We start from the raw sequence: 15,517 nt of genomic DNA, 5'->3' as shown, positions 1-15,517 counted from the left end.
TATTCGCCTGGTTAAAACCATTGTTTACAAAAGCAATTACGCCCCTTTGAAATGTTGACACTGAATTAACTCAGTGTATTAGTTACCAACACACTATTTCAAAACTATCCAAATTTGGGTAGAATCCACGCAGATCGGTCAAAACTGAACCTTCTCAAAAATGCCATAATAAAATAATATCATCCGAACGATAACTCAAATCATCGAACTATTCCACACATGGTTTGGATGATACCATCAACACATCGTTAAGCAAAAAAAAAAACATACAAATTTCATAAGGATGGGTAACGATGTTGGGAGTGACAAGTATACAAATGAGCAAGTCGGTCGAATTCATGTCGATGTTCCCGAATAAAAATTTACATTAACATTACAATTCTAGTAACGTTGGGTTTGATGTTAACAATTGTCCATTTGCCAACTTGTCACTCTCAACATAGTTTACCGATTTTTGGATAGGTTCAGTTTTGGCCGATCTGAGTGGATTCTACCCAAATTTGGGTAGTTTTAAAATAGCGTGTACACTTTTGCGAATTTGTGTAAACGAAACCAAAATATGAGTTAGATTCAACGGCCGTGTCAAGCCGTCAGCCGAAAGAGGAATATGCTTGTGTGCGTGTGAGACTCGGTGAGAACGGTGAGAACCGTCTGAACAGCAAACAAATTCATTACGCAGCCCGTTTTGAACCCTTTCTGAACTTGCAAGCTGATTAACAGTTCATATTTGACGTTTGACTACCACAGTTGTTTTTGTTTACCTTGCTAAAAAAGATCAAATTGGTAAATATTTGATTGAAAATCAAGAACAAACATCAAGGTAAGTAATATAAATACATTAATTAACCTTACAGCTTCACCAGTGTCTTGTTTGTTTAAAGAAATGCCGTTTGCAGTTATCGAAACGATCAACGATGATGCTAGAAACGAGCTATCGGTTGTGCCCGATAAGTGGCTTCGCAGCTCGAAAAGCGGTAGCATAGTTCTGTGGCCAAACACAACGAGCACCTCGGAGCAGGCAAAATATTTCCGTGATGAAAACATGTGTCCGCTAAAATCATGGCTGAAGTACAAATGCACGGTGAAGTGCTATCCTATCGCTTCTTACGAACGTGCAGTGACCGCACTGGAGGCCATGTCAGGTAAGACTGAGACCTCTCCCGATGCAAACCACTTACGAAAACGACAACGATGTGATCAGGAAACAAATGGTTCACAGAAAAAGCTTGCTGGGGAGAATTATTCTTCTCGCTTGCCAAATGATAATCAAAATGGAGCATCGTTTAAAGAGAAAACTGACGTAAGCCCACCTACCAATAAGAATATAGTATTAATGTCTAATGAGGTTCCGTTGGCATCTACCAAAGTTGATAGCGATTCATTCCCTGTCATCATTTCGGCATATTCAGAAGTGAATTCAGAAAACATTGCATATGTAGCAAACGATGCGAACAAAGTGGTTCACGAACCAACCCATCGATTGAGAGCAGATAATTCGCTTCAGAAATGTTTGGATAAAATGAATGAAATACTTGGACTACAACATCTGATCAACGCACGATTAGACCAACTGGACCAAAAAGTTACAAATATTTCCGACCAAAATAAATTAATTTTAAATGCGGCGAAAAATTGCTGCAAGCGTTCGTCAAATATCGAAGAAACATTGTCGTTTGTTTTTGAACCCATGGAAAGTGAACAGCAACTAGCGGAGCTCGAAAAAAAGTTGGAAGATGACGAGTATAAAACAAAACTGGTATGTATCATTCATTAGCAGTTTGTGCATCATTAAATCGTTATTCATTAATTTCAGATTAAATGGCTGCGCTTGAACGTCAGCGGTGACTGTACAGAGGACCGGATGCTGGGAGTACTGGATGCGCTGTTCACCAAGAAATTTCAAACAATGTGCACATGGACTGGAATAAGTCGGAAAGGTCCAAAAACGGCTGTCATGCCAAACCGTAACATCCTTGAAATCTTTCAAATAATAGGTAGTGGCGAGTCAGATGTGGTCAACCAACGGGAACTGGCCAACTTTTTTATGAAAAAGCTCAAAAATTCCCTAAAACGGTTGAATCTTTCTGGCTTACGTCGTGCCACAAGGCATATTAGACGTAGAAAAACCAAAAAACAACAACAGGCTGATCTTTGCGACAATACCGACGACAGTAGCTCTCACAGCGAAGCTGAGCCCGAGTCTTTTACAGGATACATCGATGATAGTGGTTCATCCGACGTGGATGTTCAACAGCACAGCGCAGTGTACTCTGGCGATATACCATCAACGTCCGAAAATAGTTATAATGCATTTTCTATCGTTAAAATCGAATAAAAACCTCATTACACGGCATAGGAAACCATTATCCTTGCACTCATAAAAAATGCGATTATTTTCTGCACAATTTGAGGGTACATTTTTTTTTCGAAAAAAGAAAAAATCCCAATCACGCAACCAAAAATCGCTTCAGTTAACTTCTACACACATCTGTCGGTTTGGCGTTAACGATCTTTTTTTTTTCGGCACCCTTCCCCGTTTCCACTTCAGACCATCACAGACACGTGCGAAGGGAAAATCATATAGAACGTTCTTGATTGAAGCCGGTAATTAATTTTGCTGAACTTGGTAACAGGTAACCGGAAACAGTCAACAGTTCAAACGTCCTGCGCATGTCGTCCATCGCTCCCCACTTTTTCCAGGCTGCATGGCTAATGTGGGAAAAATGGAGTACCTTTTCCCTTTGCCCGTTTAAAGAAAAATCAATATGTAAATGCAGCTGCTCCGTTAATTACGGGACGCAGTCAGAATAGTGCGCTCCAACAGCTCTATTGCATTGTTTTCCCTGATTTTGTAGACTAAAAGGAAGTGGGGTGGTGACCGTATAGCACGTGTTTGCGGAAGTGACATTTAACTTGTCACACTATAAAATCAAATAAAATTGAGCCTCTGCATTCGAGGGTGATGGAAAGCTTGGCGTTGGCAAAAAGGTAACTTTAGGGGTACATTGAACGAAATACCAGCTCACCTTGGTCATAACCAATGTCCGTGACTGATGCGGTTGAAGTGTATAATCACATCTGTAGTATTGCTGCAGTAGCAACAAGGCACATGAACGAGGATTGCTCTGTAGGAGCCTTTTGTGCCATCAGGATTAGATATGGTTATGTTGTTGCAGAACATCCAATGTGTGATATGTGTTTTGAGGTGCGAAAGTCTGTGTTGCGATCCTTCAGAGATGTATTGTAGATTTTTTTTTATCTTTATCTGAGAGACTTTAAACTGGAGGATGGATGATTCCTGTAGTATGCCGTGAACCCCCGTTAATATGAACGACGCTTCGTCCATATTAACGGCGTTCATTTTTAATTTGAACTTCTCAGTGTTTATCGGATGAACTTTTTGACAGTTCAGTGGTACTGTTAACAAGCATTTAGCAAATATTTTAAAATTTCCGAATTTTAATTTAAAAATTGTCGAAGAAATGCGCGGCGAAAGAATGTTGCTCGCGGACATTACAGAAGTGTGGTTTACAACTCCTTCAGTCTGACAAATTTGAGACTAGATGAGACTCACCCTAGTGGCTCAACCAAGACTCCCGGGTAACTAACTCAGGAGCATCAGACCAGCCCAGTGGCAGGTACGTAGGCAACATGTTATACCGTGACAGCGGTCCCAGCTCAGCAAAATAAACGATTTGACTCCAGGACATGCTGCCTACTGTCAAAGGCTGCTGTTGGTATAGGCCTTCTCACTGGCCTGCATCAGACCCCTGAACTGTGTCACAGGGCCGGCATGCTACTGGGTAATTCGGAGGGGCTACGTGGAGCAAAGTGTGCAGAAACTGTGGGATTTATATAGTGATGGTGACATGTCTTATTATAACATCGACTCTGGGAGAAACAATGTCGAGAATCTATATTATATCGACATATAATCATTTTCATTTCATTTTCATTTTCAAGCACAGAAGGGGGTCATAGGGCCAAGTCACCAGCGAAAAATCGCTGTCCATACTGCACCAGGGTAGAGGTATAGATTTGGCATCACAGAATAATAACCACAGGGGTCAAATGAATCCTGTTTACGATACCGGATAGTAAGGAAAGCTGTTGAACATAGGGGATAGTCAGAGTAACAGCAATAATAGTGAAAGTTAGGAAAATAAGCAGGTAGAGATTGTTGATTTGCAATGGCTATCGACTCTGTTATATGGCCTATCGTATCAGATTCAAATTTAATGTCGTTTAATATTGCGCTTATTACTTTTATCTTTATTCTAAGCAATCTCCTTTCATACTTGTTTGTTTTAAAGTGAACTGGATGAAATGATTGTTTTATCAAAATTATGTTAAAGATAACTATGCTTTCAATTGTCAACAGTTTAGTTTCAACTGAATTAGTTGGCGACTCAATTTGATGTTATTTTCCATTTTTAATTAGTTGGAAGTATATTTACTTACGTAATCGATTCGTTGAGTGATTGATGATTTACTTACATTTTATACGAATTATGTAGTTTTACGTTGTTCATTTCTAACTTAGACATTAACTTGTATTGTATGCAGTTTTTAACTATTCATCGATGACATTTTCAAATATCTAGTTATTTTCAAATCCGTGAAAAGACTCTTCTTCGTTGTCCGAGAACCCTTCGAAGTCTGATAGTCGTAGATCATTTTCAGTGTATTCTGAGCTTAAGGCGTCCTCTGAATCCTCATATTCTGATTCGATCAATTCACTGAACAATCTCTTTGTTGCTGCTTTGTATTCGTGTCGGTTGTTGGCAATTTCCATCCAATACTCCACAGTGCTGTTGCTTCTCTCGATGTCCTGTTTGATGCTGGTTTTCCAGGTGAAGCAAGGTCGTCCATGTTTCTTTTTGCCTGATACACGATAATTGAGAGCTTTCCCTAGTATTCCTTGTGATGTGTTCCTTACAGCATGTCCAAAGTAGTTCAGCCGTGCCACTCTAATTTTGTTGTTGATGGTGTAATTCCCTAGTTCCCTAACTGCAATATGCTGTGACTGCTGAGGTGACTGCATTATTTCATTATGATCGTCAATTTGTGACACTGCTTCTGGGCTGCCAATGTATGGTACATCATTATTGCCAGGAACATCGTTATACTGTTTTGCTTCATAGCTTAGAACCTTAAGCGCTGGTGGTTTCCATTCTGCGGAGCGTATTTCTATTGCTTTTGAGGACAGTCGCTACTTCCATCGAGTACGTTACTATTGGAGTGATTAGCGTATGGTACAGTTTTTTTATTGTTGCCCATCGGATGCTGTGGTCTCTTAGGAACGAAGTCAGACTATAGAAAGCACTGTATGCTTTTCTTATTCTCTCTCTAGTAGTTTCTTTCCTAGTTAAACTGCTTGTAATGTAGGCTCCTAGATACCTTATTTTCGTCACTACCGGTAGTTTGTACTTACCAAACGTTTGTATTTCTTCAGGAGCAACATTTTTAGTGTTGAAGGGGTCTCTGAATAATATTTTAGATTTGTCAGTGTTGATTTCTAATCCTATAGACGCCAACAATGGTTCCAGGGTAGAAATGATGCGTTCCACATCCTCCATTCTTGTGCACAAAAAAAGTAGGTCATCTGCATATGCTAGTACTAGGGGAAGGGCTATGCTAGCGAGTTGTTCGATGTTCAGTTCCGGAAGAAATTCGCGTAACGTAGTTAGTACACTATGCAGCATAATTATAAAGATGATAGGACTTAATGGACACGCTTGTTTTATGCCCTTTGTTTTGCGGATTGATTGCGTCCTTTGCCCAAACCATTGTACTGATGTTTCCTCCGTTAGACAAGCCTTGATTATCCTGTTTATTAATGCATTCGAGACACCCATAGTCATCAGAATTGCAGCGGTCTTCGTAGTGTTGATTCTATCGAAAGCTTGCTTCAAGTCCAGCGATACAATTATTGTTGGGGCACCTTTCCGCCATCTTTCATCCAATACTCTTCGCAGTACAAAAATTTGATCTGCTGCACTCCTTTTTGCTTGGAATGTCATTTGATATGCTGGTAACGGCGGTAATTGTCTCTCCAATCTATCCAATAGTATTCTGGCGTATATTTTGTAGGCTGTTGAGCAAAGCGTTATTCTCCGGTAATCATTCGTTGACTGTGGACCTCTGGTTTTCGGAATCGGTATTTGGATGGTTGACAGCCATGATGAGGGTATTTCGTTGGTGTTGAACACTTCAACAATTAAGTCGGTTACAGCGTCGATTGCATCTTCGGTCCCATATTTTAGAAGCTCTGTGGCGATTCCGTCCAGTCCGGGCTCAGAGTTGTTCTTCATTGATCTGATTATCGTCTCTATTTCCAGTCTAGTTGGCGTGTCACCTGGGCTCGAACCATCATCTTCCGGAATCATTTGTAAAGTTTCTGTGGATGTTTGGTCTCGTAGGGCCTTTTCCCAATCCCTGATATGTATGAATTTTCCACGAATTTTCTCGTTCTTCCTACGATGCGTCTTGAAAAATCTAAAGGTTTTTACCATGGCATCCAAGGAGCCTGCTTTATCGGTCTCTTCTAGGAACTTGGTCACCTTCTCTTCGAAATGTTGGTCAAAAGCCTCCTGTTTTTGCTTCCTAGCCGTATTGCTTGCCTTCTTCAATTCCGCGTTCGTCCGATCTTTCAACAGTTCCTGGTGTGCTTCTGTATATCTTTTACAAGCATTCGCTCTCCTCGGTGTCATTGGCGATGTCGGTGCTTGGAGTGTGATGATAGCAGCCTCATTAATTGCTTTGGTAAGGGAGGACCATTTCTGCTCAATTGATTGTAAACTCAACTCCTGTGCGGATGAGATGTGAGTTTCCGATCAAGTGTGGCTTGATATCTGTCCAAAAAGAGAAAAAGAAGGAGAAGAACAGTGAAGTCCGACCGCAACGCGGTCCGCAAGAAAATAGTTTCCCTAGAAGCCCTTCAATTTAGAGAAGAGGCTGAGTGGATGAGATGATGCGCGTTGGTGTCGGCCAAATGTTGTAAAGGATCGTGATCGGATTTACCGGGAAATACCGATTGGAGCTTACGGCCATTAAGGACAGGTAAGTAATTGGTCCATCAAGGTAAGATAAATTAATAAACATATAAAGTATCCGTTCGATTTTGGCAACACGTTCTCAGTATATTTAAACTACTTGTGCTCTGCAGTTATATTATTAAATTCTGTTTAATAATTTTCTTAGATTTTCAGTAAAATTGTGGAGCTTTAAACGTCACCTGCAGGCCTGTTCTGCGAGTAGTGTGGCTCTCTGTCGCTAGTAGGGTGACGGTGGTCGCCTCGTGTGAGGTGACTCTTCATTTGATTGCACGGAGAGTCACCCCGTTAGTGCGTGACTTTTGTTGACTCATTGGTGGTGGAGATTCGCACGACTCGCGGAATAGGTCAGATAATAAGATTTGCATTTATTAAAGATTTTGAAAAGCTAAGAAGGCAAAATTGTGTTGACAAAATCTAACGGGTAATGCCGATATTAAAAAAATATATATATACACACATTAAATGCAAAGGGGCGGGATGGGACCACCAGGGCACCGGATTGAAGCGATTTGGATGGGGAGAGTGGAATTGCCAACTCCCTGTCATTAACATTTCGTGAATTGACGGCGGGCTCTTCTCCCCACTCATTGGGACGTTCCCTCGTATGATGGCTTGTTCTACATCGGGTTGTAGGATTTTATCATTGGAAGGCGATTCTCCTGATCCCGCGGATTGCGCGTAAGTGTATCTGCTTACGGGTCCGCCCCTCCGTTTTTGGCCCTTCTTACAATGGTAAATTGAATACAACCAGGTATCGTACTTGATCAAGTCATACTTGGAGGATGATCCACTGTCTAATGGCTGTGCCTTGCAACAATGAGTGGTATCCTTTACATACATACAAGTGTGGCTTGATATCTGTCCCGTTTATCCTCGTCATTTTTTAATCCGTCTAAATCTAGTTTAATTCGTTTCGTCGGGTGGGGAGCTGTTGGGATTCTTGCATTTTGGTTTCCACCTTTTACTTTCATCTCACCTATCACCATTTTATGGTCACTGATATTATCCGGATGAAAGAATCCTTTAATGTTTGGAAATAGTAAGAATGTCATTACACTCATCAGTACGTGGTCGATCTGAGATTCGCTTCGCCTATTAAACCATGTTACTTTCACTGATGGAGACTTTGAGTATGTGAGGTAGTTTTTCAAGCGTAGACCGTGTATCATGTTCTTCAGTTCAAGGCCGTTAAGATTTGATTGATGGTGGAAGAGATTTGATCCAATATATTGTTTATCTTCTTCGGTCATGTCCTGGATGCCGATGTGTGCGTTGAAGTTTCCTTACATAACCTATAATTATTTAAATCTTAATTAAGCTGATTCGTATGATATACGTAGAAAATAATAATTATAATGATTAACTATTTTGTAAACTGTTTGGAAGTCCTGAGACGTAACGCGTTAGAATGCCAAATTCTCCATTGTCAGCTGATTGTACTGGTCTTACATAAGTTGCGATGAACACAACAGATTCGCCCAGATGATTACTGAGATATTTATGAACAGGAATTTGCGCTGATCTTTTTAAATTTGTTGTCAACATGTATTGCTTTTGCTACTACTATCGCTGTGCCTCCTCCTTCTCGTGGTCTTGTCGTATTGTCGTCGTTTACATTATACCAGTAGAAGTTTTCCGTTTCTATAGGGCAACCAGGGAGACGTGATTCTTGAATTGCAGCTATTAAAATTCCTTGTTGAACCAACACTTCGTCTATCTTATTTCGTTTTATTTCAGATGCACATCCCCTTACATTCCAGCTTGCGAATTTCAACTGTTTCTTCTCTGTGATTTCAATTCCTTCAATATTTCCTGTATTTTCCGATCGATTGCTTATTTGAGATGCCATTATCCTTGGATTTCTGTGCCATGCTCTGATCTGTTCATTTGGTACTCCGTACTCTCGTTGATTTACATCAGTTTGATTAACTGTCTGCTCTCGTCGATTTGTTTGGAGAACTTGTCGTAATGATTCCGGTTTGCGTAATTTCTGGTCCGTGCAGTAAGTCGGTAAGCAATTCTTATGGTTCCGTTTGTCGTTCCTGATTCATTGAACTTTATGAGAGGGCCCTGCTCATTAAATAAGTCGAGTCTTTTTCCTGATATTTCTGTTACTGCAATAATTGTTTCTGTTCCTCCCCACTCGTTCGTTGTCTCCAGTCGACTGAGAAAAAAACCGATTTTTTCTTCTAGCGAATCGCCTGGCACGATGATTTCTGGATCCATAATCTGTGTTTCCAATATTTCTCGGAATCTCTCTTGATGCTGTCTTATGTGGGTTACTGCGGTTCTGCGCAGATCCCACATTAAGTTGTAATGTTCTTCAGATTGGCCGTTCGTGCCATAGAGTTGACTAACGATTGCTGAGAAGAGGCAATGTCCGTCCCTTTCCATTAGTCTTACTAATATTGCTCCATCATTATATCTCATCACTTCCATTTTGAATAATTTAGAGTCCTGATCTATTTACCTAATGATTTCTAAAGAAAATTATTTTAAAATGTTATACATTTCTTTGTTTATCTTCAGCGTTTTTGGGTTAGTTATTCGAATATTTAAAATATAATAAATAAATTTCTAGAATTTAGATGAATAGAGTATAAACATAGATAGACTAAAGATTGAGAGCGTTTGCGACAGCAATAGCATCAAAGTAGGAGTGAGATGTGTATGTATAGGAGGAGATAGAAGAAAAATGAAACTGGAAATCGGAAACTGGAAACTGCTGGACGTTAGCTTCAGGTTCTGTGTTAGTATTAGTATTGTTAGTGCAGAACCTTAGTGGACCCTCCCGGCGCCTCCAATCAGAGTTGGTGTTAGTATTTCAAATCTTCTTAGAGGTACGCTTTAATGACTGATATAGATTGCCTACTAAGGGACAAACCATGCAAAATTGACGCAGCACATTTTTGACTAGATTTAATCCCCCTCCCTTCTTTGTCCGTCACAAATTCTAAAAACTCCACCTCCCTTTCTTTAGAATGCTACGTCATTCATGCATGGTACGTAACTAGAAAATGGTTATTGATTATGTAATAGAAATGGTTAAATATGTAAGCTTGTAAATGTTCGTTATTATATGAAATCAATCAAAACATATTACCTTATTTTAATTATAATTAACTTATCCAAATAGAGATAACACTGATATATAACAAAACAAAGCAAAAAACAGGTAATAAATGAATAGCTAAATTAATAACTTAAGTGATTAAATCTTATTTATAAATTAGCAAGTAACATATTGGTTTACAAAGCAATAGTTAAAAGGCATCAATCAAATCATTTAAGCGTCGTTGATCCCTCCAGCAAAGGGGAGGGATATTATATCGACATATAATCGATAGCATAATAAGACGTCTTGAGGCTCTACATATTGACCAAGAGTTTGGGATTTTTCTTTAACCTCAGGGAACTTCGTAAAGCTTTAAGGGTTTCTAAGAAGTTCAGGGAAAATCGTAAAAATTAACGAAACTTAGTAAAAAAAACTTAGTAGAAATTCTGGGAACTTCAAAGAGTTTCAGAAAAGAATGTAGACACTCAATGAGCTTTGGAAAAGTTCAGAAAGCTGCGTAGAAGTGGGAACCCTATTTAAGTTTTGGGACCTTCATAGAAGTTAAACATTATTTAATTTTAATGAATCTCAATATTGTTCAGGGGTCCTCATATAATTTCAGGACAGTTTATTGTAGCCTCATGAGTCTGGAAAAGTTTAGGGAATTACGTACAAATTCAAGCAATTTCGTAAAAGTTTTGCGAATTTCGTAGCATTTTGAGGAGCTGCATAAAACTTCATATAAGTGCAGGGAATTTTGTAGAAAACTAGTTCAGCAAACTTCTAAGAATTTAAGCGATCCTCGCTCCAGTTTAGGGAACTTCATTACAGTTTGTCAGAGATCTTTCTTCAAAGAACCTCAATGAACTGTTTGGAAGTTTTGGGAACATCGTTAAATTTCAAGAAACTTTGCAGATTTTCAAGAATATTATATGCTGGGGGCAGGCATGGAAAATCATTTGCATTCATTTCGTGCATTCATTTACATTCATTTGCCCCTAACTTTTCTCATCAATAGAATTCCGCAAAATAATGTATAGAACTTTTGTAGGTTTTGTTATTAGCTACAACTTTTGGCAAAAACTTAAATCCGTATCTCTTATGCATGACGAACCAGAGCGAATAGAAGCCACTACTGTTTTTACGTGAATGTATTTTACATTCACTGAAAAACAGTAATAAGTTCTGCCCGTTCTAATTCGTGATGCATAAGAGATACAGATTTGAGTTACAGGCAAAAGTTGTAGCTTATAACAAAACCTACAAAAGTTCCATACATCATTTTGCAGAATTCTGTTGATGAAAAAAGTTAGAGGCAAATGAATGTAAATGAATGCATGAAATGAATGTAAATGATTTTCCATGCCTGGCTGGGGGTCTTTCCACAAGTTCAAAGATGTTTAGAGATCTTCGTAGAATTAAGAGCGATGAAAAAAAATATGGAATTCGGAATAAATTTAGAGAACTTCGTAGAAGTTGAGGAGATGTTGTAAAACTTAAGGGAGTTTTGTACAGGGATGGGCTATAACTGTTAGGGAAACTAGGATACACAATTGTGTGGCAAAATACCAAATTATATGTTTCTAATAATGTGATCTTTTGACGTAGGACTACGTTGGTGATTTCTATATGGGGGTTCACTTTGTGAAAACCGAAAATGGAACATGTAACGAAATTTTAGAAAGATTTTGAACGTTAATAACTCAGCTGCCCCTGGACCAATGTCAATTATTTTATCACCAATCAATCCAATATATTCCTACGCATCTGTTCAATTTAAAACTTTATCATTTCTCAAAATTTCACAATTGAAAATGGCACGAATGTGCAATTTTAGCTTTGATAATTAAAATTATCACCGATTGCCTGCGAAAAGCGATTGCCCTAACACAGATTTCAAAGTTGAATTTTATCCGGTCTCACCAAACGGTGTTTATTCAATCACCGCGTGGTGAGTGGTGGTGTTCTCCAGTACACAACGAAAGGCTCCCCGCAAGCAGCTAGCTATCAAGGCTGCCCTCAACCGCTGATCGCATTCAGTTCCAATCACCGTGTATGGTGGTGTCCGGTCATCGGCATCAGCAGCAGTGCTTTCGGACGTGGCGTTGAATATTATTCTCCAGTACACAACGAAAGGCTGCCTGCAAGCAACGAGCTGCGCCCACATGAGCAGCCATAGGAGGAAGTAGCCGCACCGCTTTTGATCGGAATCAGTAGCTCTTCGTGAGTCGCTATGTCAAGCGCGTCATACTATAAAGTATAAACAGAGAGAATCGCGTGAATAACACCACGTAGTCCTACCACCGACAAACCGACATGAAACTAAAACTTCCCATCTGTCAAAACCATAGAAATTTGTTATCTAGATAAAAATAATTTGCCCGGAATAGATTAGACACGAACCAACCCATACCTTTAGTATGTGTGTTCGTGGCTAGGATACACATTTTTCGCGAACACGGCGGCAGATGTCAGTTTTGTGCTTTGATCAGAAATTTGATGTCGATTTGTCGGTGGTCCTACGTCACCATTGTATATAAATCGACGATCAAATGCATTGTTTACAAAAGCTGATACGTTCCTTTGAAAAAAGTGGCGCCGGTGGTGAAGTGGTAAGCGTGACTGCTTTGTCACCCCAATGGGTCTGGGTTCAATCCTAGTCGAAGTCGGTGGGATTTTTCTGAGGCATAAAAATCTCTGGTCACGTTCCTTCGGAAGGGAAGTAAAGCCGTTGGTCCCGGCCCAAGTGTGTTGTTGAATGTGTACGATATCCTACGCAGGTGTGGAAGCTGCCTTCCTGCACATTCGATTGCCGATGGATGGCAATTGATGTCCGTCGGTGATTGGCACTAGATTGCGGAACAGAGACCGACATTGAATAAAGGAAAGAACAATCTCTATCAGAGATATCGATTTTTTAGTTACAAAATCTTGAAAACTTATGGGTTTGGGATCTCAAAACTATTTTTATTTTAACTTTCAGAATTTTAAGATTTGCTCATTGACATGTATTTAATAGAATATTAGCCTTAGATGGAAATGGATGTAATGTCGGCCTAAATGCTCCTAATTTGGGCCCATACATAAATTCAGTAATCGACTAAATTTTCAAAAGCGACCAAAAGTATCCATTAGTACCGTCCCAATTACGCGTTCATCTAGATAAATAGCAGATTTTTAGCGATGGGCCAAATATTAGATCCATAGGCCAACATTAGAGCCATTTTCCTTATGATCTCCTTCTCCCTCTTCACATCCCTACAATTTTAATCCACTATCCTCAAGGAGACCGCGAGTATTTCTTTAACTTTAGATTTAAGACATTAATAACGGAACTGATAATTTTTGCTCTGTAAAGTTTATTTGTATGAGCCATTACAAATAAAGTTATTAACAAAAGAAAAGGAATTTTGATCATTTTCCTAAATCCTAAATGTATTAAATTTATTCTATGTGCACATTGCCATATTTGAAAGACAGAAATTTTGAAAATTATACATTCGAATTCCTAGAATTTAAAGGTACCAAAATATTTCTGAGATTTAATTGATGATTAAGTAAAGAAGATCTAAAAAAATCTAGTTACAAAATTTATGGGATTATCTTACTCTGAGAATTATCTTACATGAGAATTTTCTAAAGTTTGAGATCCTTAAAATCCTTATGAGATCCAGACAACGTAATTTCATTACTAAATGCTTGAAAAAATGATCATTGCTTGTTAAAAATCACTAAGCTCGGTATGAAATAAATACAGTAAAATTTAATATTTTATTTTTGATTTTTTCCTTGATTTGTTTTCCGTCGACCTTGTGTTCCGCGCTGAGCACCAATGCTACCGACGCCAGGAAGGCAACTCCCACACCTGGACCCTACCTATCGACCCATCAACTCATAAACCGGGAACCAACGACTTTATTATCCGAAGGAAGGCGTGATCAGAGATTTTATGCCTCAGGAAATCCCGGCGGCACCGACTGGGATTGAACCCAGGCCTGCTGTGGTGAGAGATAATCACGCTTACCACTACACCACCGGCGCCGCTATCAAATATTGATGTAATTTGCTAAAAAAAACGAATTGATATTACATCTTGGGATGTAAATTTGTTCGTCCAAAATTGAGTACATTGTTAAACAAAATATTATACAAATGATGGAATGACCTGTCCGTGAATGACTGCAGCAGTTTTTGCTGTGATAGTTCCAACTTTTTTAGCTGTGATAGTTCCCAAAATTCTATAGGTCTACTTATCCTGTAGATTCTTAAAATTGTTCCAAAGGTTCACCATCGAGTATCACTGGACTTACTCACAAATATTCCAGATCTATTTTTATATTGCCAAACACGAAAAAAGTACTGTATTGAAACTGGGATAATTTGCCTGTATTCAAACTGGGATGCCATAATGAACATTAATAGAAACTAAAAACCCACTGGGATTTTTTCATATTAAATAGCTTTAGCGGAAAAGTAGACGAATATATGCTATTTTCATGCATCATAACATTCATCATGTAGAATTTCTACAAGTTTTTTGTAGTTTCACAGCTTACATGTCCCATAAATCACAGCTGGGTCAGAATAGAAAATAGGCCTTTTAAAATCCTTTTCTTCAAACTGGCATTTAAATACTTTTTGATATATGACTTCCACACGAACCCGAATACCACCCCTATAACAAAACATACAAACACACACAGTCGTATAGTGGAAACGAGAGCAACAGCCAGAACTCGTTCGTCGCCACCCCAAACCGAGATGCAGCGATACAGATTGGACGGGGGAAATCTTTTGTTTAGCCATCACCTGCCTTCCTTGGGATGCTGTGCCCAAAATCCATCCACAAACAATGCGCTCGCAGTTAGTGATTTCAAATGTTCAGACCCGTCAGAGTGTCCTGAAAAGTCAGTCGGTCGAATTATTCCTATTACAATCAATTCGCCCCCGTATAATTCAATCGTAAATCAGTGAAATCCTCGATTGCAGCCTGTCCCAAACTTCCGACGGTGCCGTGCGCATACATTAACAACAAAGAGCAGAATTCATCGGCCTGGTGCAAATACTTTGAAATTAATTTTATTACTCTGCAACCGGGAGAGTTGCCGATGGATCGTAAAAGCTTGTCTTTTTTGGAAAATCAATGGTACACTGTGGGAGGGTGCCTAAATGCACCGCACATTATCGTATGGAACAATTTTGGGATTTGAGTTGTGTGGGTCAGCGAAGGAAAATCTTCCGTCCAAATCTCCTCCACTGACACTGCACGTTCGGATATTCATTGGACAGGACATAATCATAAAAATTGATTGTAGCCATTATTCGATTTGATTGTTCTTTTGTTTTGAGGTAGTAAAACTGTTACCATCTGCAAAGGCTGTTGATTTATGACAGAAAGCAATGC

The 15,517-nt window shown here is 39.2% G+C and overlaps 1 protein-coding gene across 1 annotated transcript; it reads left to right on the top strand.

Annotated features, from left to right (window-relative positions):
• The first annotated feature begins 689 nt into the window (after positions 1-689).
• On the top strand, positions 690-2,399 carry LOC135699265 (uncharacterized). The gene is made up of 3 exons (XM_065219466.1): positions 690-820; positions 882-1,756; positions 1,814-2,399. Exons 2-3 carry the CDS (start codon positions 884-886, stop codon positions 2,333-2,335), a joined length of 1,395 nt encoding a protein of 464 aa, XP_065075538.1. The 5' UTR covers positions 690-820; positions 882-883; the 3' UTR covers positions 2,336-2,399.
• The last annotated feature ends 13,118 nt before the right edge of the window (positions 2,400-15,517 follow it).

Source organism: Ochlerotatus camptorhynchus, unplaced genomic scaffold (genome assembly GCF_037179485.1).
Source record: "Ochlerotatus camptorhynchus isolate MF236.1 unplaced genomic scaffold, CSIRO-AGI_Acam_v1.1 ptg000105l, whole genome shotgun sequence".
NCBI lineage: Eukaryota > Metazoa > Arthropoda > Insecta > Diptera > Culicidae > Ochlerotatus > Ochlerotatus camptorhynchus.
This window is presented reverse-complemented; position numbering and strand designations above follow the sequence as displayed.

Bases quoted from the DNA above. Each gene is read 5' to 3' on its own strand.
- LOC135699265 (XM_065219466.1), top strand. From the start codon at position 884: ATGCCGTTTGCAGTTATCGAAACGATCAACGATGATGCTAGAAACGAG. The intron at 1,757-1,813 runs GTATGTATCATT...CATTAATTTCAG, and splicing joins ACGAGTATAAAACAAAACTG to ATTAAATGGCTGCGCTTGAA.